This window comes from Cervus canadensis, chromosome 1, assembly GCF_019320065.1.
Source record: "Cervus canadensis isolate Bull #8, Minnesota chromosome 1, ASM1932006v1, whole genome shotgun sequence".
Taxonomy (NCBI): domain Eukaryota; kingdom Metazoa; phylum Chordata; class Mammalia; order Artiodactyla; family Cervidae; genus Cervus; species Cervus canadensis.
In genome coordinates, this window is record NC_057386.1 from 25,102,921 (window position 1) to 25,127,616 (window position 24,696).

The 24,696-nt window shown below is 38.2% G+C and overlaps 1 protein-coding gene and 1 non-coding gene across 9 annotated transcripts in view; both read right to left on the reverse strand.

The window, feature by feature from the left end:
- Nucleotides 1-24,696, reverse strand: part of SPAG9 (sperm associated antigen 9) — a 154,114-nt gene that overhangs the window by 53,693 nt on the left and 75,725 nt on the right. For all 8 annotated transcript variants that reach the window (XM_043471930.1, XM_043471922.1, XM_043471912.1 and 5 more), the window contains 3 exons: nt 21,978-22,128; nt 2,008-2,215; nt 1,346-1,445 (listed from right to left, as the gene is read on the reverse strand). In XM_043471930.1, the coding sequence (XP_043327865.1) occupies nt 1,346-1,445; nt 2,008-2,215; nt 21,978-22,128 (459 nt within the window). The remainder of the gene's footprint in view (nt 1-1,345; nt 1,446-2,007; nt 2,216-21,977; nt 22,129-24,696) is intronic.
- On the reverse strand, nt 17,602-17,690 carry LOC122425679. Its single transcript, XR_006264963.1, has one exon. It is a non-coding gene; the product is annotated as a small nucleolar RNA SNORD86 (small nucleolar RNA).

Consider the following 24,696-nt stretch of genomic DNA (forward strand, 5'->3'; position numbering starts at 1 on the left):
CAATCCAATGGACTATAGCCTGCCAGGCTACGCTGTCCATGGAATTCTCCAGGCAAGAATACTGGAATGGGTAGCCATTCCCTTCTCCAGGGGATCTTCCCGACCCAGGGTCTGAACCCAGGTCTCCTGCACTGCAGAAAGATTATTTACCATCTGAGCAACCAGGGAAGTATTTTGTTATTACCATTTACCTTAATACTGTATACATGCTTTACTCTAATAAAAATATGTTTTTTATTTTTAAAAAAAGGTTCAAAATTATAAGTGGGCACAAGTGTTAATAAGTAGGTTTAGGAGAGGATGGAAAAGCAAATTTCACTTTTTATACACTGCATTGTTTAATTTCTTAAATAAACAATAAAGAAAAAAGTATTTCAATAGGGCACAGCCTTTGAAATCAAAGTCTTAGATTGAATGCTAGTTCCACCTCTTGTTAGTCCGGACAAAATAGTACACAACTCTGAGCTTCTTTATATGTGAAGGGAAGGACATCTGTCTCGTAAGGTTATAATAAAGATCAAATTATATGATGGTAACAATAATGTTAGCTAACCTTTATTGAACTGGGCACTCTGCCAATGATTTAACATATATTGATTCATTTACTCCTTACAATCATCTAAGGTATTATCATAATTCTCTTTCATGGATGTAGAAACTTACCTCAGATTCAAATCCAGGTCAGGATTAGAATGCATACAGTCTTATCATAGGGTTTCCCTGATAGCTCAGAAGGTAAAAAATCCACCTGCAATACGGGAGACCTGGGTTTGATCCCTGGGTTGGGAAGATCCCCTGGAGAAGGGAACAGCCACCCACTCCAGTATTCTGGCCTGGAGAATTCCAATTCAGACAACCTTCATTAAGATGATACATAACCATTCTCCTCTAATCACTAAACAGCCTCCCCATGTAAAATAATACTAAAATGAGACTAATTTCTTGCAGTAATGAAACCATTACAGTTTTGAAGGGAATACATTCTCTTCTTCCTGATTTGGAAGAAGGAATAGGTCCTTTCAAATTATACTTTCCCCACTTTTGCTTTTATGTTTTCCCAAGTTCCACAAACCATGGAATATTCCTTTATGGACTACTCCTTCACTGTCTTTTTTCCCCATCCTTCTGCATGCTTCTAGTCCCTGATGCTAAAAAGGTAACGGTTCACAGAACAGGAAAATTATGTACAAGGTCTAGCTTCAAAAAGAGAAAACATAACATCAACATTTCTTCAGCAAAACATCTGAATGCACTTTATCTGGTCAGAGACTGGGGAACAGCAATGTGCTTAGGGGAGATGGGAAAAGGAAAGAAGTAAGATATCCCAATTAGACTTGAACAGTACCTTGAGCCTTTATATCCACTGAGATCTTTGTCCATATCCAACTCAGGAGTGGATTCAATGATTGCCTGAACTTCTGACTTCTCTTCATTTTCAGCAGAACCTTAGAAAAGGACAAGATAACAAAAATAACACATATAACACATACAGCCCCTGATATGAAAATTGTTTCTATGGTTGTAAATACATCATTTGATCATAAAAATTTTTAGAGAGCTGAGAAACACAAGGTTAAACAGACAATAGGTCATATATTCAATTAACAGTCAATATGGAAATTAAAAAAAAAAAAACAATGAAAGTTTTCATTTGTGTTACTTTGGACACAATGCACTGTATACCAGGCCAGAACTCAGTATTTTCATTTTAATTAAGGGATGAAATACAGAGAGATTAAGGACAGAGACTAATGACCTATGGCAGAGAACAGATAAAGAATGTCCTCCTGCCTTTCAGGCTCTCCAAACCCCAGCCACTCTTTACCCACGCCATTTTTACTCTCTAAAACTTAACTTTTAATCATCACATCTTTTAAGCTTATTTACAATTGAGTACAATTTTATGAATCTACAGCAGCAACACCCCCAGAGATGTACCTTCTCACATTTGCATCATTTGGATTTACTGAATACTTTGCCAGTATAGAAAAAACTAAGGTTACTTACCTGTTGATATGTTTCTAGTTTCTTGGACTACTTGTACTTCAATATGCTTGCTTATCTCTGACTTATCTGGTGTATCTGCAACCTTCACAATTCCTTCATTCTCCTCATGTAAGGGAGTATCGATAGGTATTGCTGCCACATCTGAAGCAGTTGTTGACGCTGGAGTGGTAGCTTTAGATCCTCCCTGGCTAACATCAGAAAGTTCATCCTACAAATATAATTAGGGAAAACATTTTGATGAGTAATTTATTTAAATGGTCTTTTAAATAGGTAAAGAAACTTGAAAGAAAATTCTGTTAAAAATCAGTAAGTCAAAAAAAAAAAAAAAATCAGTAAGTCACTTATTACCAAAAGTAATCAAATAATCTTTGTAGCTTATTTTCAAGTAACTGGGTAATAGTTAAGTAATAATATTTTTCCAGACATACGTGAGATTCTTCTAAATAGAAAAAGTAAAGATAAAGGAGGACTGGCAGTATTAACAATAAAAGTATACACTAATGTCATCATCAGAGTTTATCATGGCAGTTCTAATTTGCACAATCATTTGATAATGAAGACTTGTCTCAAAACACTTAAAGATGTACTACGTGGTTGCTGTTGTTACTCTTCAGTAGCTCAGTCATGTCCAGCTCTTTGTGAACCAATGGACTGCAGCACTTCAGGCTTCCCTATCCTTCACTATCTCCCAGAGTTTGCTCAAATTCATGTCTATTAAGTTGGTGATGCTATCTAACCATCTCATCCTCCGTCGCCCTGTTCTCCTCCTGCCCTCAATCTTTCCCAGCATCAGGTCTTTTCCAATGAGTCAGCTCTTAGAATCGGGAGGCTAAAGTACTGAAGCTCCAGCTTCAGCATCAGTCTTTCCAATGAATACTCAGGGCTCATTTCCTTCAGATTGCCTGGTTTGATCTCCTTGCAGTCTAAGAGACTCTAAAGAGTCTTCTCTAGCACAATTGGAAAGCATCAATTCATCTTCATGCTCAGCCTTCTTTATGGTCCAACTTTATGGTCACATGTGCACATGACTACTGGAAAAACCGTAGCTTTGACTATTCGGACCTTTGTTGGCAAAGTGGTATCTCTACTATTCAATACGCTGTCTAGACTTGTAGAGCAACTGTCTTCTAATTTCATGGCTGCAGTCACCGTCCACACTGATTCTGAAGCCCAAGAAAATAAAATCTGTGACTGCTTCCACTTCTTCCCTTTCTATTTGCCATAGTGATGGGACCAGATGCCATGATCTTAGATTTCTGAATGTTGAGTTTTAAGCCAGCTTTTTCACTCTCCTCTTTCACCCTCATCAAAAGGCTCTTTAGTTCCTCTTCACTTTCTGCCACTAGAGTGGTATTACCTGCATATCTGAAGTTGTTTATATTTCTTGATTCTAGCTTCTGTTTCCTCCTGCCCAGCATTTTACATGGTGTACTCTGCATGTAAGTTAAATAAGCAGAGTGACAATATTTGAACAATCGGTTGTTCCCAATTTTGAGCCAGTCAGTTGTTCCATATCTGGTTCTAACTGTTTCTTCTTGACCCATACAGAGGTTTCTCAGGAGGCAGGTAATGTAGTCTGGTACTCCTATCAGTAGAAGAATTCTCCACAGCTGTGATCCACACAGTCAAAAGCTTTAGCATAGTCAGTGAAGCAGAAGTAGATGTTTTTTTGGAACTCCCTTGCTTTCTCCATGATCCAACAAATATTAGCAATTTTATCTCTGGTACTTCTCCCTCTTGGAAATGCAGCTTGTACATTTGGAAGTTCTTGGCTCAAGTACTACTGAAGCCTAGCTTTAAAGATTTTGAGCATAACTTTGTTAGTATGTGAAATGAGCCCAACTGTGTGGTAGTTATGCAGATAACACCACCCTACTGGCAGAAAACAAAGAGGAATTAAAGAGCCTCTTGATGAAGGTGAAAGACCAGAGTGAAAAAGCTGGCTTAAAACCCAACATTCAAAAAACTAAGCTCATGGCATCCGGTCCCATCACTTCATGACAAATAGATAGGGGAGAAAATGGCAACAGTGACAGACTTTATTTTCTTGGGCTCAAAATATCACTGTGGGACTGAGACTGCAGTCATGAAATTAAAAGATGCTTGCTCCTTGGAAGAAAAGTTATGACAAACCTAGACAGCATATTAAAACGCAGTCATCACTTTGCCAACAAAAGTCTGTATGGTCAAAGCTATGGTTTTTCCAGCAGTCATGTATGGATGTGAGAGTTGGACCATAAAGAAGGCTGATGCCAAAGAACTGACACTTTCAAACTGGGGTGCTGGAGAAGATTGTTGAGAGTCCCTTGGACTGCAAGGAAATCAAACCAGTCAATCCTAAAGGAAATCAACCCTGAATATTCAGTGGAAGCACAGATGCAGAAGCTGAAGTGCCAATATTTTGGCCACATGATGCAAAGAACCAATTCATTGGAAAAGATCCTGATGCTGGGAAAGATTGAGGGCAGGAAGAGAAGGGGGCATCCGAGTATGAGATGGCTGGATGCCATCACTGACTCCACAGACATGAGTATGAGTAAACTCCAAGAGATAGGGAAGGACAGGGAAGCCTGGCATGCTGCAGTCCATGAGGTCACAAAGTGTCAGACTTGACTGAGCAACTGAACAGTGAACAAATGAAATGAAAAGTCTCCGCCACAGTGTTTGACTGAGGGCACAATATTTTTTTCTCCTATGGAAGAAATTATGAAATTCTGTCACTAACAATGCATCCAACTAAAGATAGAAGGAAGAAAGATAATCCTAAATATTAGCCTGTTGTTAAATATAAAATGTATCACTGGTCAACAGTAAGTCCATAAGACTTCAGGTACAAAATGAGGAAAAATTTTTACTAGGACCTAAATGGAAGCTGGAAGCATTGATATGAATTATTTAATGTGAAGTTGTAGGGGAGCTGCATGCTATTATTTCATATTCAATCTGTGACATTAAGAGACCTCTAATTCCTATTTTATGTTGCTCTATGTCAGGTTGTACTGTTTCAGCTGCCAATTTTGACTACAAATGCTGCTTTATTTATCTGAAGACCACCAGCCTAACAATTTGAATTAAGATGTCCTCTTCAATGACACATGTAGATGCCATAAGTGGAGACTTACTGGGTGGTCAAGTCTCTTTCTAATAAATGTACTTGTCTTGTAACCCCACTCAAAGTCTTTCAATCTTCAAGAAACTCTCTTATTACAGGCTTTCCAGTCACTAAACAATGCCCACAAAACTAAGGAACCTGACTTGGGGTTCCAGTGCTGTAACTACAAAAGAATGGCACTCCTGTGCAAGATAACAAGTCATGGTGAGATGTGAAGAAGTCAGGACCCCTGTGTACTGTGGGTGGGGTGATATGATAGTGCAACTGCTATGGAAAACAGTATAACATTTCCTCATAAAATTAAAAATAGAACCAAAATATGATCCAGCACTACCCCTTCTGCGTATAAAACAAGAAGATTTGGAGCCAGGGATTCAAAGAGATGTTTATACACGCACATTCACAGCAGAATTATTCATAGTAATCAACAAGTGGAAGCGATCCACATGTCCAACAAGGGATGAAATGTATAAACAAAATATGGTGTATAAATATATATATATGTATGTATATATGTATATACATACACACACACACAAAGGAATATTATTCAGCTTTAAAATGGAAGGAAATCCTGTGATTTCCTTGATACAACATGGATGAATCTAGAGGACATTATACTAAGTGAAATAAGCCAATCACAAAAAGACAAATACAACGTGATTCCACTTATATGAGGTATCTAAAGTGGTCACATCCATAGAAACACTAAGTAGAGTAGCAGTCGTCAGTACTGACGGGAGGGACCGAAAGAGGAGTTTAATGGGTATACAGCTTCAGATGTGCAAGGTAAAAAGCTCTAGCAATCTGTTTCACAACAATATGAACATTCTTAACACTACTGAAGTGTATAGTTAAAATGGTTACAATAGTAAATTTTACTTTTTTTTTTTAATCACACATACAAAAAAAGAGAATGGGGGGAGAAAACAGAATAGGTGGCATTAATTTTAACTTCACTTGAGATATCATGGTGAAAACAATCTGGTCTTTGTGCTATTTTTCTGCTGGTTTTAGATATCAGGCTAAAAGTCTATACACCTTTACAAAATACTTTCAATTGTTCCATTCATCAATGCCTCACATACCCAGTGCTGTATAGAATATATATGTCACATATTATCTGCCATTGCCCCATTGCTAGTTATATTCAGAGAGACTATAAAGTAAGTTCACAACTATAAAAATAAATTAGCCAATTAAGGATAATTTAGAAATGTTCTAATATAGTGTTTTCTTAAGTAGCTTGCCTGATTTTATCTGAAATAAGCTAAGAAAGAGGGCAAGTAACTCTGCTATATAAACCTGTCTTTAGCTTCAAAGATTTTAAGCCTAATCTAAGCAAAAGAGAAACAGAATCACAAAATTCTGTATATACATGTATTTTCTGGAGAGCTTCATAACTTTAATCTGATTCCTAGAGGAATCCGTGACCCAAAGAAACACTGAGAACCACTGAGATGAAGTAAATCTAGCTCTAAGTTATACTATAGGTTCAAAAAAATTTAGCTTATTAAAACAGAGGCATAGATGACCTACTTCTGAAGATATTTCTGAAAACGATACTGGTTCCACTGTTATGAACCAGGTGAAGGCCTTACCCTGGTTAACCCTGATCTAGTGGGTAGGATAAAGTCTTATTTTGTCCTTACATCCCCAGTGCCTAGTGTATCAAGCCTGACATGAAGCAGGCTCCCAAAAGATACTTGCTGAATGGTGCCCTAACAGGCATTAAACAAATCTGTTTAACTAGGGAGGCAGCCCATGGTAAAATGACTTACTAGGCTGTCTCCAGGATACTTTCAAGTTATGTACATTCTGCCCCGAGGATGGTATTTGTGCAAACATAAAAGTCTTCTTACCCACAGCTGTATAAAGAGAAATAAGCTGAATTTCCAAAGGATTTACTTATTTTTTTTCTCTCCTTTATAGATTACAGTAAAGCCCTAGCAACCACTGTAGAAGAAATAATTTTCTTTCATTTCAGTGGGCTTCCCTGGTGGTTCAGCTGGTAAAAAATATCTGCCTGCAATGCGGCAGACCTGGGTTTGATCCCTGGGTTGGGAAGATCCCCTGGAAAAGGGAAAGGCTACCCACTCCAGTATTCTGGCCTGAAGAATTCCATAGACTGTATAGTCCATGGGGTCACAAAGAATCAGACATGACTGAGCAACTTTCACTCACTCAGTGAATAACATCAGTAGTCTTCCAAACTGAGCACTTGATATCTTGCGAGCAGTAGTTGAGGAAGTAACCAAAAGTTAATCACTTTCATCTACTTTTTGCAAAATGTTTTGAAAGCCCATTCTCACCTCCTGTTCTATAGCCTTTCAGAGGTTCAGGGCTACTGCTGACCTGGGAATAGGGAAAGATTATAAAGGAGAAAAAAAATTCATATATTTACTAGGTGTCAGCATATGTCTAAGTATCTTTGGCTTGTGCTACCTCTCAGGATAACAAGGTCCATCTCTATTTTCTACTTTGTTCAAAAGAGGGCTTGGGGGTTTTGTTTTAACTTAAAATCACCTCCTTTAAGTCTCTCTTTTAAGCCATATTATGACTCAAAAGCCACCACCTGGGTCTTTTTTTTTTTTTTTTTTTCCAGTGGGTTTTGTCATACATTGATATGAATCAGCCATGGATTTACATGTATTCCCAATCCCGATCCCCCCTCCCACCTCCCTCTCCACCCGATTCCTCTGGGTCTTCCCAGTGCACCAGGCCGGAGCACTTGTCTCATGCATCCCGCACCACCTGGGTCTTATCTTACCCTATACTTTGTCAATAAGCAGTTTATCACTTAACTGTTTTTTCTATTCATAAGGGCTTCCCTGGTGGCTCAGTGGTAAAGAATCCCCCTGCCAATGCAGGAGAGACTGATCGGGAAGATCCCACATGCCACAGAGCAATTAAACCCAAGCCACAACTATTGAGCCTGTGCTATAGAGTCCATGCTCTGCAACAAAGAAGCCATCGCAACAAGAAGCCCACACAACATAACTAGCCCCTGCTTGCTGCAACTAAAGAAAAGCCCACAGCAACGACGACCCAACTGAAGTGAAGCAAAAGTCACTCAGTTGTGTTGGACTCTTTGTGACCCCATGGACTACACAGTCCATGGAATTCTCCTGGCCAGAATAGTGGCGTGGGTATAAGTTCCCTTCTCCAGGGAATCTTCCCAGCTCAAGGATAGAACCCAGGTCTCCTGTACTGCAGACGGATTCTTTACCAGCTGAGCCACCAGGGAAGTCCAAGAATACTGGAGCAGGTAGCCTATCCCTTCTCCAGCGGATTGTCCCAACCCAGGAATCGAACCAGGGTCTCCTGCACTTCAAATGGATTCTTTACCAGCTGAGCTACCAGGGAAACCCCAAAAAAGAGAAATCTTCCTGAAATTTATCCTAATCATCTTGAGTAATTAGCATAATAAATATTCCAATTTAGCATACTTGGAAATGCTAAACACTCTTCTTCCCCTTGCCTCACCCCCTATCATTTCTGAAACTGATAGAGAACACTAATAATTAAAGGGTGACCAAAATTCAAATCCTTTCTCAAAAAACAATCTATTTACTCATATTCTCTACTTATACATTTGCCCTCTTTGAGACAACAGTATTTCTCTTAAACATAAAGCAACTTCAAGTTTTAAATATTCTTAGTCTGGAAATCCATCACTCTTTTTGAAAGTCTAAAATATAGCTGTGCTGCACTCTCTTAGTTCCCATCCAAAAAAGTACAGATGAACAAGACAAGATTCACTTTTTTTCTAAATGAATCAATTGACTTACAACACTATATTAGTTTCAGGTGTATAACACAGTGGTTTGGTATTTTTAGACATTATAAAATGACCACCATAATAAGTCTAAGTACCAACTGGTGCCATACAAAGTTATTACAATATTATTGACTGTATTCTCTATACTATACATTACATCCCTTTGACTTCTTTTATTCTATGAAAGTGGCTTTGTATCTCCCTCACCTATTTCACTCATCTCCTCACACCCCACTCCCCTCTGGCAACTTCAATTTGTCCTCTGTACCTATGAGTCTGCTTCTGTTTTATGCTTGTTCATTTTGCTTTGTGTTTTTAGGTTCCACATATGAGAGAAATCACATGGTATTTGTCTTTCACTGACTGATTTTTTCACTTGGCATAATACCCTCTAGGTCCATCCATGTTATCAAAAATGGCAAGATTTTTTATAAGGTTGGATGATATTCCATTTAATATACCACAGTATGATTCACTTTGTACAAATCAGACTGCATCTCCTTTAATATCTGTTCAAACGAGCTTTGATTCTGGATTCTCATCTTTAACTCTTCTCAACTAACATTTCATCAAAAGCTAGGTAAATAACTCTCTAAATAAAAACGAAAAGATTGCGAATATGTATTTCAAAATGGAAAACAAAAAGCTGCAGGAAATACTTAAAAGAACATAAACTCATTTATCTTACAAAGACATATATGAGTATGTATTATCTATGTGCAATGTGGACTTCCCTGATAGGTCAGTTGGTAAAGAATCCACCTGCAATGCAGGAGACCCCAGTTCAATTCCTGGGTTGGGAAGATCCCCTGGAGAAGGGATAGGCTGCTCACTCCCATATTCTTGGGCCTCCCTTGTGGCTCAGCTGGTAAAGAATCTGACCCCAATGCGGGAGACCTGGGTTCAATCCCTGGGTTGGCAATGCAGGAGACCTGTGTTTGATCCCTGGGTTGGGAAGATCCCCTGGAGAAGGGAAAGGCTACCCACTCCAGTATAATCCATGGGTTCACAAAGAGCCAGACACGACTGAGCAACTTTCACTTTCACTTTTCATGTGCATATGTGAAGAAAGGAGCATGAAGAATATACCAAATGAGGATAACTGAGGTGAAGGAATGGAATTTACATTTTTTACTCTAGATTCAATATTATTTGATTGTGCAACCTTATTAGTATAAACTTGTAAAAGAATTATTAAGCCTGCTTTATAAAATATGTGATCTCAGATCAACTTTACATTTCTAGCATCTGGCACTGTTTGTGACCCAGTAGGTATCAAAGTTTTTAACGTAAAAAGCAAGGTAATTTTTCTTCAACAGATAATACTTAAAACTATTTTTCCTATTTTAAGAGTTGGTTTAAACATTAAATATCAACAGTAATAAATATGCATGCACCAATTACTTCAAAAGAAGTCATAGAAATAGAATCTTTAAATACCATCATTTTTAACAGTGTTATTTTTAACCAACCAAGTTTTACCAGTTTTCAGTTTCAACATACACGAGTATTTTGGTCAACATACAACATAATAAATATGCCAAAAAGAGGGGGGGAGAAAATCTTATTTATTAACACCCAGTAAGAAAGAACTAATTCATTGCGTCTTTTCTAAGCAAGAGTTTAAAAGGGCCTTCCCTTTTAAGTATGAATCTTATAATTTTGTCAGTTATAGCTCAATAAAAATGAATGAATGAATGAATGGGAAATTACCAAAATATTAAGAAGAGTAAATCTTAACTCAGTTTTCCCTTTAAGCCCCCAATGTCAGCTGTGGATGATCCCTGAAGTTATCAAATAAGGATATACATGAGTGGGAAAGTTGGTAAATAACAGTTGAAGTTATAGGACTTCCCTGGTGGTGTGGTGGTTAAGAATCTGCCTGCCACTGCAGGGGCCACGGGTTTGATCCCTACTCTGGGACGATTCCACATGCCACAGGGAAACTAAGTCCATGTACCACAACTACTGAGCCCACACTCTAGAGCCTGGGTTGCAACTACGGAGCCTCCATGCTCTACAGCCACTGATCCACAACTAGAGAAGCCACGGCAATGAGAAGCCTGTGCACTACCATGCTCGCCACAACTACAGAAAGCCAGTGCAGCAACGAAGACCCGATGCAGCGGAAAGTAACAAACTTTCGTTATTATTTAATAGTATTTACTTATTGGTGGATGTATTTTGAGGCTTACAGATAAGTCTCAATTACTAAATAAGTCTTAATTTGAGGATTATTAAATAACAGCTATTTAATATTAGTAATATTAAATAATATGCCTTATGCTCTGTCCCAAGCAAACCATAAAATATTACAACATATAATCCATTTTTTTTTTGCATCCAGCATATATTTTGAAAACTTTTACACAAAGACAGGCAAAGACACTACAAGAAAATTACAAATATCCTCTACAACTACTGACATAGAAGTCTTGAACAAAACACAAGCAAACCAAAGCAGTACATTAAAAGGATTATACACAATGATAAAATGGGATTTATTCCTGGAATTTGAGAATGGGTCAACAGACAAAAATTAATCAATGTGATATGCCACCTTAATAGAATGAAGGGAAAAAAACCCCAAATCATCTCAATTGTTGCAATAATAGAATGACAAAATTCCACATCTTTTCACAATAAAAACACCTAATGAACAAGAAACAGAAGGAAACTCACTATGATGAAAGCCATATATGAAAAACCCATGGCTAATAACATACTCAGTGGTGAAAGACTAAGTTTTCCCCCTAGAATTAGGAACAATGTCCACTTTTGCCACTTCTAGTAAATATTATATTAGAGGTTCTAGGCAGAGCAAGTAGACAAGAAGAAGAAATAGGCATTCAAGTTAGAAAGGAAGAAGTACAATTATCTCTATTCACTGACAACATGATCTTATATCTAGAAAACCCTAAATATCACACACACAAAGTTAAAGCTAATAAATGAATTCAGCAAAGTTCCAAGATACAAAATTAACACACAAAAATCAGTTGCAACAAACAATCCAAGAAAATAATTAAGAAAACAACTCCATTTACAATAGCATAAAAAGAATAAAATACTTAGAAATAAATGTAACCCCTAATCAAAGTCTCAATGGTGACGAAGCTTTGAAACTAGAGAGGTGGTGGTTATACAACATTGTGAATGCACTAAATGCCACCTGACTGTACACTTTAAAATGGTTAATCATGTTTTGTCCAGGCAACACCCAGCTTGCTTGCCTTCTCTTTTCCTCCCAACATTTTACTTTTAGAATTTTTCAGTGACCACCCACATACTCATCACCTAGTTTCTACCCATTAACATTTTCCTATTCTATTACTATTCTTTATCACATAACTACCCATCTTTCTACCAGTCTATGATGCATTTCAAAGACACTGTCATCAATACACCTCACCCCTGAACATTTCAGCATGCGTGTCATCAACTAGAGCTCAGTATCTGTTTTACATATTTTTGAGTTAAACCTACATAAAATGCACAAATTGTAAGTGCATTTTGCTGAGTGTTGACAAATGCGCCCATCTGTCTAACCCAACCCCCTATCAAGATACAGTACATTACCATCATCCTAGATATTTCCCTCAGGCCCTTTCTTAGTCAATCCCACCCACATCCCACCGGAGACAACTACTGTTCTAATTTTGTCCTGACCATACATTCATTTTCCATTATATAAAACTTCATATAGTTGGTACCACAGAACATATATTCTTTTGTCTAAGGCTTCTGTCATTCAGCATGATGTCTTTGAGAACTGGTTCTCTTTTAGACCTACAACTTTTGAATTCAGAGCTAGGAGGATGCTCCCAGATCAATTAAAAAAAAAAAAAAAGCAGAAACTGAGCAATTCACAAGACATTTAAAGTGAAAGGGGGAAAAAAAGCAAAGTGAAGTGTGATTCATATGGTACTTGTGGGGGAAAAAAATGATGTAAGGTTTTATATGCTTAAAATAACTCGGGAAGGACACAAGAAACTGGTTACAGAAGTTGCCTCGAGGGAGGGGAAAGACACTAAAGGAGAGATTTTTTTGGTAAAAAACTGAAGCGTCATACACGTACAAATAAGTTCACTTATCACAAGTGTACAGCTCAATTTTCACAAACTGAATACATCTGAGTAACCTGCACTTAGAACAGGAATCAGAATCTTGTCAGCACCCTAAAAACAAAAAAGATAACCCTCTATCACAATTCTTTTTGTGGGGGCTATGCTGGGTCTTTGATGTAGTGTGGGCCTTCTCTAGTTGTGGAGTGTAGGGGCCACTCTCTAGTTGCCGTGCTCAGACACCTCACTGCAGTGGCCTCCCTTGTTGTGGGGCCTGGGTTTCAGGGCACATGGGCTTCAGTAGCTGCGGCTCCTGGGCTCTAGAGCACAAGCCCAATGGTTGTGGGCTTACTTGCTCCAAAGCATGTGGGATCTTCCTGGCCCAGGGATCAAACCTGTGTCTCTTGCATTGGAAGGCAGATCCTTTACCACTGAGCCACCAGGAAGCCCGCTTCTGTTGTTTATACTCTGGTTTTTGGCCACAAGGCATGTGGGATCTTCTGACATTTTAACTGTGTCTTGGTGTGGGTCTCTTTGGGGACATCTTGTTTGGGACTCACTGCTTTCTGGACTTGGTTGTCTGGTTTCTCTGCCAGATTAAGAGATTTATTAAATAAGTTTTAATAAGCAATAATTTAATAACTTATTAAATAAGTATCAATTATTAATACATCTTAATTTGAGTATTAAATAATGATTTACTATTAATAATATTAAATAATAATCCTTATCCTCTGTCCCAAGCAAAACATAAAACATTACAACAAATAATCTATTTTTCTTAAAACTCTATTTTTATTTTACTCCACTGTAAATACTAATATAAAAATCCAAAAGGAAGTAATGTATAATATAAACCAATGGAAAAACCCAACATAAGGATCAAAGGAAGAAAGGGCCTAGAAGCAATCACATTCCAATCAATAAGCACATTTAGTGCCTAGATCTTGGTTCCTAAATATTTTCTCCAATAAATAGAACCAGGGTTTCTTTGAGAAGCAGTTAATTGCACAGCAGGTACAGGGAAAATACAAGAGCCTGGAGCATCTGATGGTGGGCATCAGTATGGGCATAAAGGGTATTAGGATGACTCCTTAAAGAGCTCCTGATGTCCTAAGCTGAAACAATTTGAGCAACAAAATAAATATAGTAAGTACCCTACACACAAAACTGCAAGTTTCAAACTTGCAAAAATGAGAACATGCATTCCATCAATGTCAGGTATGAGTGAAATTGTGAGTCTCCTACTGCTGACGATCTTTCAGCTCCACCATCTCCCATCTTCTCTCCCTCCTCTAGTCAGCAACTCTTCTTGCCTGTTGTACTACTATACTTTTAAAGGTACTGTACTGTAAGATTAAAACGTTTTCTTTATTTTCTGTGTTTGTTTTTATTTGTGTGAAAAGTATTATAAACCTGTTACAGCACAGTACCATTTGGCTGGTTGTGTTAGTTGGGTAACTAGGCTAACTTTGTTGGACTTACAAATTGGACTTAGGAATGTGCTCTGAAAATGGAACATGTTCGTATGTACAGGACTTACTATAAAAGTGTTGGATAACCTACAGGATAAAATAATATCTATTAGTTCAAACAAGGAAAGAAAGAAGGGAGGGAATGAGTAGCTCTCGCTTCCCAAAGAATTCCTCAATAAATGCAGAATGAAGAAAATAGAAAATCAGCATTAGAACACCACAATAATGATTACTGTAGCTAAGATTCACTGATGGGTACTAAAATCAGTAAATGAAAGTTTGAAACAGGGTATCAGCACAGTCTCAAAATACATCCACCAAGATATTTGTTAATCAAATTATAAAGAGAAAAATAATAACTTTACAGTGGAGAAATCCAACATACACTAGATGAACCAAGCAATCAAGGTTAACATCACCAATACAGCATGCTGCTTCTGTATCAGCCTTATTAAAAATATATAGCCTCAATCTAACCATGAGAAACCATCAGAGAAGCCCAAATTTAGAGACAGTCTACAAAATAACCAACCAGTATTCTTTCAGCTTGAAGGTCATGAAATACAAGGAAAGACTGAGAAGCTCACATATTAGAAGAGACTGAGGCAACATAACTCAATGCAATGTGGGATCCTGGACTGGATCCTGGAACCAAAAAAGAACACTGGTGGGAAAATTGGCAGAATCTGAATACAAGTCTGTAGTTCAGCTAATAGTATTGTACCAATGTTAATTTTTTAGTTTTAATAATCTTATCATGGTTAGTTAATATTGGTGGACAGCAGGTGATGGGTATCGTTCCCTCTGTACTGTACTGTTTTTGCAACTTTTCTCTAAGTTTAAAATGTCTCAAAATGGAAAGTCAAAAAAACAGAAAACAACCAAGAACATTAACTGTTTTGAAATGTAAAATCATACATGCATTTTATGACAGGATCTTTAATCACAGAAGATACAAGAGTAAGGTTTAACTAATACAAAGATTCAAGCTTGGGAAAACTAAAGAAATAGGAACGACTAAACATAAATGGAGGAGGATGGAAAATTCTTCTAAACAAGAATGCTGGCTCTGTTCAGGCATTTTTCGTTTTGCATGCTAAGCACATCCTCTGAAGAATGCAGCACGCATTGACCACTGGCTTTATATACCAAATCCTGCTAACAAGACCTTCTCAAAGCAGTTCCACTGAAGTATTTCAAGTCATGCAGTTTTAAAAGAACTCTTTAAAACTTTCCTAAGTAGGTACCAACCCAGTTGCTTTTCGCTAAAATTGTTTTTTCTGTTTTAAAAGTCACATTCTACTAATAACCAACAACCTAGACTCTTAAAATGAAAAAGCAATAACCTTTTTGGAATATATATACATACTTGCACATTCACATGTCTGTAGGCATGTGCAGGTGCATATACATGCACTAGCTATATATATACACATACATATGCGTACATGTGAAACTAGATGGAATCTATGAAATCACTGCCAAAGTGATACCAACCAAGGTCTAAAAACTGTGACAATTTTATGCATAGCATAGTTTAAATATTTAAAACATTTTGTTCTCTCTCTTTCTATATATGGGCACAAGGGAGAGATATCTGAACTCTAAACTTGTAAAGCAATGAAGAACTTACACAACACAGCTGGTGAGAATACAAACGGCTACCATCCCTTTGGCAGGCAGTTTGGTGATATCTAGCAAAATCTGAAATATGGGCTTTGATTCAGCAATCCCACTTATGGGAACTATAAATACCAGCACAAAATTATGTACAAGGTTTATTCAACTCAGCATTGCTTGCAATGGCAAGAGATTAGGACAAAGTGAGGTGTTCTATCAGTAAAGTAGATTTTAATGGCAGTTGGAATATGTGATCCCTTTCCCCTGGCCCTCCCTCTGCAATTCTGATGTATCATTCATCTTCCTTCATTCCCTTTTCAATTTCTTTTTACATTGGACTCTTTTTCTAAGCACACAAACAACCGAGTCTGTCCCATTTTTGTTGTTGGCTTGTTTTTAATTTTATAGGGCTCTAGAGAATGCGTAGGGAAATATCTCTGCAAGTTATGCCTCACTAGGAAAATGTCCATTCTAATATTTCTGGGATAGTTTTTGGAGCTTTTTCTTTTTCTTGGAGCCACCATTCCTGCTTCCCTGATAGCTCAGTTGGTAAAGAATCCATCTGCAAGGCAGGAGACCCTGGTTCAAGTCCTGGGTTGGGAAGATCTGCTGGAGAAGGGATAGGCTACCCAATCCAGTATTCTTGAGCTTCCCTTGTGGCTCAGCCTGTAAAGAATCTGCCCGCAATGTGGGAGACCTGGGTTCAATCCCAGGGTTGGGAAGATCCCCTGGAGAATGGAAAGGCTAGAATTCGATGGACTGTAAAATCCATAGGGTCACAAAGTCAGACAGGACTGAGCGACTTTCACTTTCTGTTCTTGCTAGCAGAAGCCTCTTAAAGTCCACTGCTGAGTGGGTCTGCCTTGGAAGAGAATTTCCTCTTTTTCTTTGGGGACCCTCTTGTTTCGTGACTCTTCTGGGTCATTAACTGATTCCTCTTTGGGAAAAGACTTCTTCCTCTTGGAAAGACTTCTACAGCCAGCTGTCTCTTCAATATCGCTACTAACTAGCTCCTCCTTGGAAAAAAGATTTCTTTTTCTTGGTTTGGAGGTGATAAGATGGGTCTTCCACTCCATTCTCCTGGGGAGCCTCCCCAGGCTTGTGCTTTTGCTTCTTTTGGGGTCTTTTACTTGTCTCCTCATTCCTCCGGGGCACTACTTCTTTCTGAAGACACCAGGGCAATCGCAGCCAGCCTTTTCTTTTCCTTATTCAAGTGTTTCTTCTGTTTTTCCAGCTTCTTAGCAATCTCAGCAGCTACTTCATCTGCCTGAATCATTGCCTCCTTCATGACATGCAGATTTCTTTTGTGGAATCTCTTCAGTCTCCTACACATAGAAGGACAGTCCCTTCTCAACTTGTTCTCAAAGCTTCTCCCCAAATACACTGGTGGGTACCTCAGAGAAGCAATCAATTTGTGAGGCAATACTGCCTTTGTTTTGCCAGGTATTAGGAGAGGTGGCTTCTGTTCTTGGCAGCTGCTTGGCCAATGAAGGCAGAGTGGAAAATGAGTCTGGAAATCTGATCCCTTTGCTGGACCCAGGAAATCACTCAGACACTAGGACTGGCCATCAACCCTATAGCAAGAAGCCTGTTTATAAGTGACGGAGCCCCGATCAACCATCACCGTGAATGTCCCATTCTAAGAGTACTTTTCCCTTTACCCTGGCAACTCAAGATATCCTTTTGCTTTCCTCCAACCACAACTACTTACTTCTTGAGTAACCTACATACTATTTCCTTTTTTTGTGAATATAATTCAGTCGGAGGAACAATCCTACCCTAACATTTTTGACCATTTTCAGCCTTAGCTTTTTAACTTTTGTTTATTTATTTATTATTTTGGGGCTCTGCTGAGTCTTCAGAGCTATCTGGGCTTTTCTCCAGTTGCAGCAAGCAAGGGCTACCCTCCAGTTTCAGTGCGCAGGATTCTCATTGTGGTGGCGTCTCTTGTTGTAGAGCACGGACTCTAGGGGGCAAGGGCATCAGTAGCTGTGGCACGTGGGCTCAGCAGTTATGGTTCCCGGGCTCTAGAGCACAGGCTCAGTACTTGTGGCGCACAGGCTTAGATGCTCCACAGCATGTGGCATCTCCCCAGATCAGGGACCAGACCCGTGTCACCTGCATTGGCAGGCAGATTCTTTACCGCTGAGCCACAAGGGAAGTCCCAGTTAGGGACACTTTAAAGAAATGTTTGGTTAAGTCATTTTAAAAGTCTATTTTACAAACAGTATTATACTACTTCAGATAAACTATCATACCTAGTATATCTGCTCCTCCATCCACATCTCCAATTAGGCTTGAACCACTGAGCCACCAGGGAAGCCCCCAGCCTTAGCATTTTTAAAACATTTTCAACAGAAAATGTCATTTAACATAAGAAGTTCCTTTTTACCAATTTCACTAGAAGCCCCCCAATAAAAAAAAAATTTCTGTTGGTGATACAGTATAATAATCTTCTGCTTTCAGCTTTAAACTGATCTCTAAACTAGATTTGAGGACCATCGAAAAGGTGTCAGGTGAAGCTTCAATGTAAGCTGTGGCATTTAGATTGGCCTTGACAGAATACTTCTACTGGTGGTAACCTAAGCAGGATACAAATGCGTATGTGGGAAAACTATAAAGAAAAGCAACTGGATGCAAAAGTGTGGAGTTCAGGAAAGGGATCAAGGTCAGAGATTAAGATTTGTGAAAGCTGATGAGTGGATGGTATTTACAGACATGAAACTTGAGTTACCTAGATTAAGTAGAGCAGAGGGCTGAGCTTTAAGCCCTAGAGAACTCCAACATTTAGAAGTCCAAAACCAGCAAAGGAAAAGGACCTGTGAAGAATACCAGAGACTGGGGAATTGGGGGGAGTGGGGAGGGGGTGGGGAGAAGTATCCTGGGAGCAAAGTGAAAAAAAGCACTTCAAGAAGCAGAGAGTATTCAAATGTATCAAGTGCCGCTACAATGTAGCAAGAGAATGGGAATTTTCCATGTTTAGAAAGATGGATATTTTGGATAATTGTAAAAAAAAAGGCACACTGGTGCACAGTAGGTAGAATTAAAGTTTCAGAGGAATAGGATGAACAGAAAAAAAAACCACACTCTTCCAACATGCTAAGGTCTGTCCCCACCTTGAGGCCTTTACAGATGCTACCTGGCCATCCTGAAGCACATATTCCTCTCGACCCTTCCATGTGCCTGGGCATCTTCTTCTCAGGGCACAGTTACCACTTCCAAGAGAAACTCCTTAACTACCCCTTCTTACTACTATTCTCTAGCCCCTTACTTTGTTTTATAAAAACAGTATGTAACACTACTTGAAATTCCATGCTTTATTTGTTTCTTTGTTGATTTTCTCAACAAGAATACAATAAACAAAGGAATAAATATGTACAAATACTTCTTTTTAAGTTTTTTAAGAACAACATGTATATTTTTCTAGGTGCACCAGTCTTGGCAGATATTCCATTACAGTTATCCCTTGTTATCTGCAGGGGATTGTTCCAGAACTCCCTGTGGATACCAAAATCTACAGATGCTCAAGTTCCTTATATTAAACGGTATAGTATACCTGAAGATATAACCTTGTTGACTACAACTCTCTCACAGTGAGAAATCTGCAATAAAGCAACAAAAAAGGTCCATACATTTATAATCATGGGCAAATCTCCTTTTCTGTCATTCTTCTGCCATAGTTTCCCTGGTTTTCTCACACAACATTTCACCTTAACCTTATTTCACACACACACACAAAAGTGCTAGTGAAATTAATATTACGAGCATACTCTTAATAGAGCTAGGTCATCTTCAAAGTTCTTAGGGAAATGAAAGTTGAAAAGCACATTACAATAGAGACGATCTAGTCCAACTTCTGTCAGACATGGAAACCAAGACTAGTGTGTTTCTTCAATGCAATCCACATGTGAACTCTACACCCAACTCCCAGGCTTTTGCAAAGTTAGAGAAAGACATCTGACTAATAACAAAGACTTAAGTAAATAGTATAATATGTCCTGATTATGAGACATATTTCACAAACTCATCCCTTTTGGGGCAGGGGGAGAGGCTGCATTGGGTCTTTGTTGCTACACGCGGGCTTTCTCTCGTTGCAGCAAGCAGGGGCTCCTCTCTAACTGTGGGGTGCAAGGTTTCTCATTGTGGTGGCTTCTCTGTTTGTGGAGCATGGACTCTAGGGCGCACAGGCTTCAGTAGTTGTGGAGCACAGGCTCAGCTGCCCCCACAGCATGCGGAATCTTCCCAAACCGGGAGTCTAATCCATTTCCCCTGCATTGGCTGGTGGATTCTTAACCACTGGACCACCTGGGGGAAGTCCTGTTAAGCCTTTATCTCATTTACTGGCTCCATGTCCACAGTAGAAACAGACTGGATTTTACTTTAAAAACCTCTCTTGGGAATACCTACCTTAGTATCCCTAGGGAGGACACGACTCCCCTGTTCAAATCCATCTGTTAATCAGTTTATAACTTGTCAGAGAATGGAAAAAATGTGAGGTTAGGCCTACTGTTAAAAATACTTTGCGGTGGGAGCAAAGCTATGAAATATTTATTTACTTCTTACTGTTTTGAGCACATTTCAAAGGTCAGTGAAATGATTCTAAATGCCTCTACCTACTAGAGCTGAGAAATAGACCATTTATATTATGTCAAAAGAATCTAGCACCTAAAACAAATAATTCATTTAACAAACATGTTCTGAGAGACAACTATGTGCTAGGCACGTTTTCTAAGTGCTAGGGACATGGCAGTAAATAAACTGCATGGATTTTACATTCTTGGTGGAGAGAAACAAAATAAAGTAAATGACTTTATATTTTAGAGGTATCATAAGAGCTATCTAAGGGGACTTCCCTGGTGCTCCAGTGGCTAAGAATCTGAGCTTCCAATGCAGGGGGCCTGGGTTTATTCTTAGCGAACTAGACCCACATGCCACAACTAAATATCCTGTATGTCACAACTAAGACTCATTGCAGCCAAATAAATTTAAAAAAAAAAAATTTTTTTTAAAGAGTTACCTGAATATTTAAACCATGATAAGTAATTTGGAGAAAGACACCAGAAAAAGAGATAAAGATGTAAGTAACTCAACTGTATTCATTTAGGTGGTCTGTTTGTTTTATGACAGAGTAGATTTTCTAACATAACAAGGTTCCTTTATAATCTGTTCCCTTTATAAATATTCCACTTTATAAGATATAGACTATAACTTCAAATATTTTTAATTATTAGCATATCTCCACTCTTAGAATATACTATTATTTATATTTACAACTTATTTTGTAACAGGTTCTTAGTCAAGAATATAATTTATAATGAACTAACACCAGGCCTTTTTAGCTAAACACACTGTACTTTTGGATATTGGTTTATTAAGGTTTCGAGGAAATTATGCTGTCACTCAGCCGTGTCTGACTCTTTGCTACCGACCCCATGGAATGCAGCCTGCCAGGCTCCGCTATCCATGGAATTTTCCAGGCAAGAATACTGGAGTGGGTTACCGTTTCCTTTTGTTTTTTTAAAGTCAATTGTGAAGCTTCCCAGCGGTGAACCATGGATTTCAGGCGGCAATGATTTTCAATTCTTAAAAACATAGTTAGGGTCAATGATCACCCCATCCTAAATTCATATAATGTAAATCAAATAGAAACAGCCTAAATGAAATAGAAATGTTGGTCATTAGTATGACAATCAAGATGTAACAATGCTTGACTCTGTTTTCCTACAAAACTTGAAAAATGAGTAATACAAAACAAACTCTTTGGAAAGAGCTCATTTCCAATTTAAAAAAAGCATTAGTTTTACAAAATAAAATGTACACATACTATTTCATTTTATTCTCTTCTGGTTGTCTAGCACTTCAATTTGGATAAGAAAGCTTATAAAACAAACTGAAGATTTTCATAGGATAAAGCTTACCTTCAGACTGGTATGAGAACGTGGTTGACTTAATTCCTGAAATTTCCATTGTTCTGATCCAGGGGTCTCGCCACCTTTCTGAGTGTCAGGTGTAAGCAATCCGTCTCCAGAAGGTAAAGGGAAAATCCCTAATGATATAGGACGTTCTTTTCTATTTGGAGAGGGCAGAAGAACTAAGCATTAATTCATTTTTAAGTTTTATTCATCATGACTGTAAGTAATAAGCCTGGGCTGTCACTGCTTTAGAGTCATCACTCTTAAATAATATTGTGTGCCTATCTGAACAAGTAGACTTACCAAAGAGAAAGGATGAAGTCTCAGAACTTAAATTAAGCCCCAAGAAATCAATTAAGAAAGGTAGTAAAAAAATAGTTTAGAAAATCTTAAGTTACTCAGAAAGCAGTCTATGGTGTGATTTCACAGCAAGGGGAGCTGCTACAGTTTCACTCTTGCTTAGGTCAGCCCTAGGGAACTGCAAACGACCCCCACTCCTGCTTCTCTAGGCTTTCCAATTTCTCATATTAATCCCTAAATACTTACCCAAGTCTTTTTAGGGTATGTTTTTTCTGCCTTGAGGAAAATGAATACATGGTTTAAATCAGGCCTACTGATTAAATAGTCAAAAGAACATGTACTAAAAAATGTTGCCTGCCATTTCAATCAAGAAAGAATAGAATGTTGTCTGCCATTCAGCCATTAGCCACTGTAGCCAGTCTGGACGAAGTGCCCTGAGAGGAATTCAGGATGGAGAAAAACGGGATACTGACCCTAGGTGGTTAAGATGCATATCAAAGAAATAATTTCAGTGAGCCCAGACTCCTCTATCTTCCCAAGCATAGAAAAGCACTAAAATCATTAACTTGACAGGTTTGTCTTTTGTAATTAGCAAAAACTCCTGAGTATCCGAGTTCCTCCCTTGCTTGTTTGGAACAGTTCCTCAGAGCTATCTGAGAGGCTGCCCCGATGGACTATAATCCTTAGAAACGTCCCTGAGTAAAGCATAATTCTCAGCTTTTAGGTTGGGCTTTTTTTGCCCCTAGAGTTTTATCCCCTAAAGTAGGAAAACCGTATTTTTCTACAGGAACTCATATTTTTCTGTATGAGTTCCTTTTCATCACAGTATGTATGACAATACAACTGTCAGTTTTTCCAAACAAGGATGCCCAAAGATTCTATCAAAAACTGTAGAGTTTCCAATGCTTTGTGGGAAATTTCAGTGAATAAGCGGTTCAATTTTAATAATAGAACTTGAGAGAGAAACACATCCTTTGTTAATACAAAGGGTTTTTAAAGAGTAGAAGCAAGCCTGGTTCTTCCTGGGTCATTAACTCAAATGGAAATTCGTTAGAAACCAGACACTAAAGGTTTGGAGCTTCTGGTAAAATTGTATAAGAACCGGAACACTAAGGTTATACATAAAAGTTGGGAAATATTCAGTTTTGCTAAATAAATCTTTATTCTGTAAGCTTATCTTTATACTAAGAAACTTTAAGCCACTTGTGAAATGTGCCCTCATTGAACACAAAGGGTACATTGCTTTCATTCCTAATAACAATCAGGAAGAATTAGTACAACTGTCAAACACCTTAAAGATTAGGGGAAGCAAAAGGGTTGAGAGATTGTATTCTATTAAAGCTGTAAGCACAAAGAAACAGAACAGGACTTTTCTCTATCAGAGTTAACTATTATCACTTCTTCACACTTGGGGTACTTTTCCTATTTGATTTGGGAGAAAAATTCAAACACACATAGGCAGCACAATAAAAGGTTACATTTTAAAACCAAATCTAAGCTTGTCTTTATGACCTGCCAGAACCACCAAATAACAGAGCAGTCAGCTACTCTGTTTATACAAGTTATTCCCAACTGCTGGTTCAGCAAAAAAAACTTTCATAAATCCACAGCAAAAAGAGGCATTATTTATTATATCCTTACTGAATAATACAGAACACATTATACACATACATGTTTCCACTTATTGTAGAACCTGTTCTTTCTTGAGAATGACTCACCCCTTTCCCCCATCTTTTCTGCTTGATTTTAAAACGCCCTTTACTTCATCAAACGATGGTGACAATGACCGGAAATTTGGGACAGGCAACTTATTCTGGGAACTGAAAATCTAAGGATCTTAGACTTACTAGATTACTTATTCTTTTTAACATATCTTGATGACTTAAGCAAAAAAGTGATCAAGAATTTAATCAGATGGAATTTAATGGAAAGCTCTCTGATCCCAAATGCAAAGAAAAGTAATACAAACTTTATTCGAATTTATCACACTGCCAACAGAAATAAAAACACAGGCCAGTCATAAGAGTTATAATCCTTTATGAATGATAACACAGTCATTTTCACACATGTCAAATACTGGAAAAGTGTAAAATTACTGGGGGAAGGAGTCAGCTAGGAGTCCAAGCTTTACTTTCCCATTTCTGTTAACTACAAAATCTACAGTCCAAAATACGAGTAGAATTCAAACCTTTACATGCTTTTATTTTCCTCCAGAAACTGCTCTACAGAGAGAGAACTTTTCCTCAGAAACTGACAGCTGTCAAGAGGGTCAGTGATGTTCTGGGTTATACTGTTTCAACTCTGGAAAAACAGTATTACTACACACCACTCTTCCCTCTTTTTTTTTTACTGACTTGGGAGGGAGGGAGAAGGACATATAATTATGCATGTTAATTAGAGTCCTATTTTCAAAAGGAAACCCTGA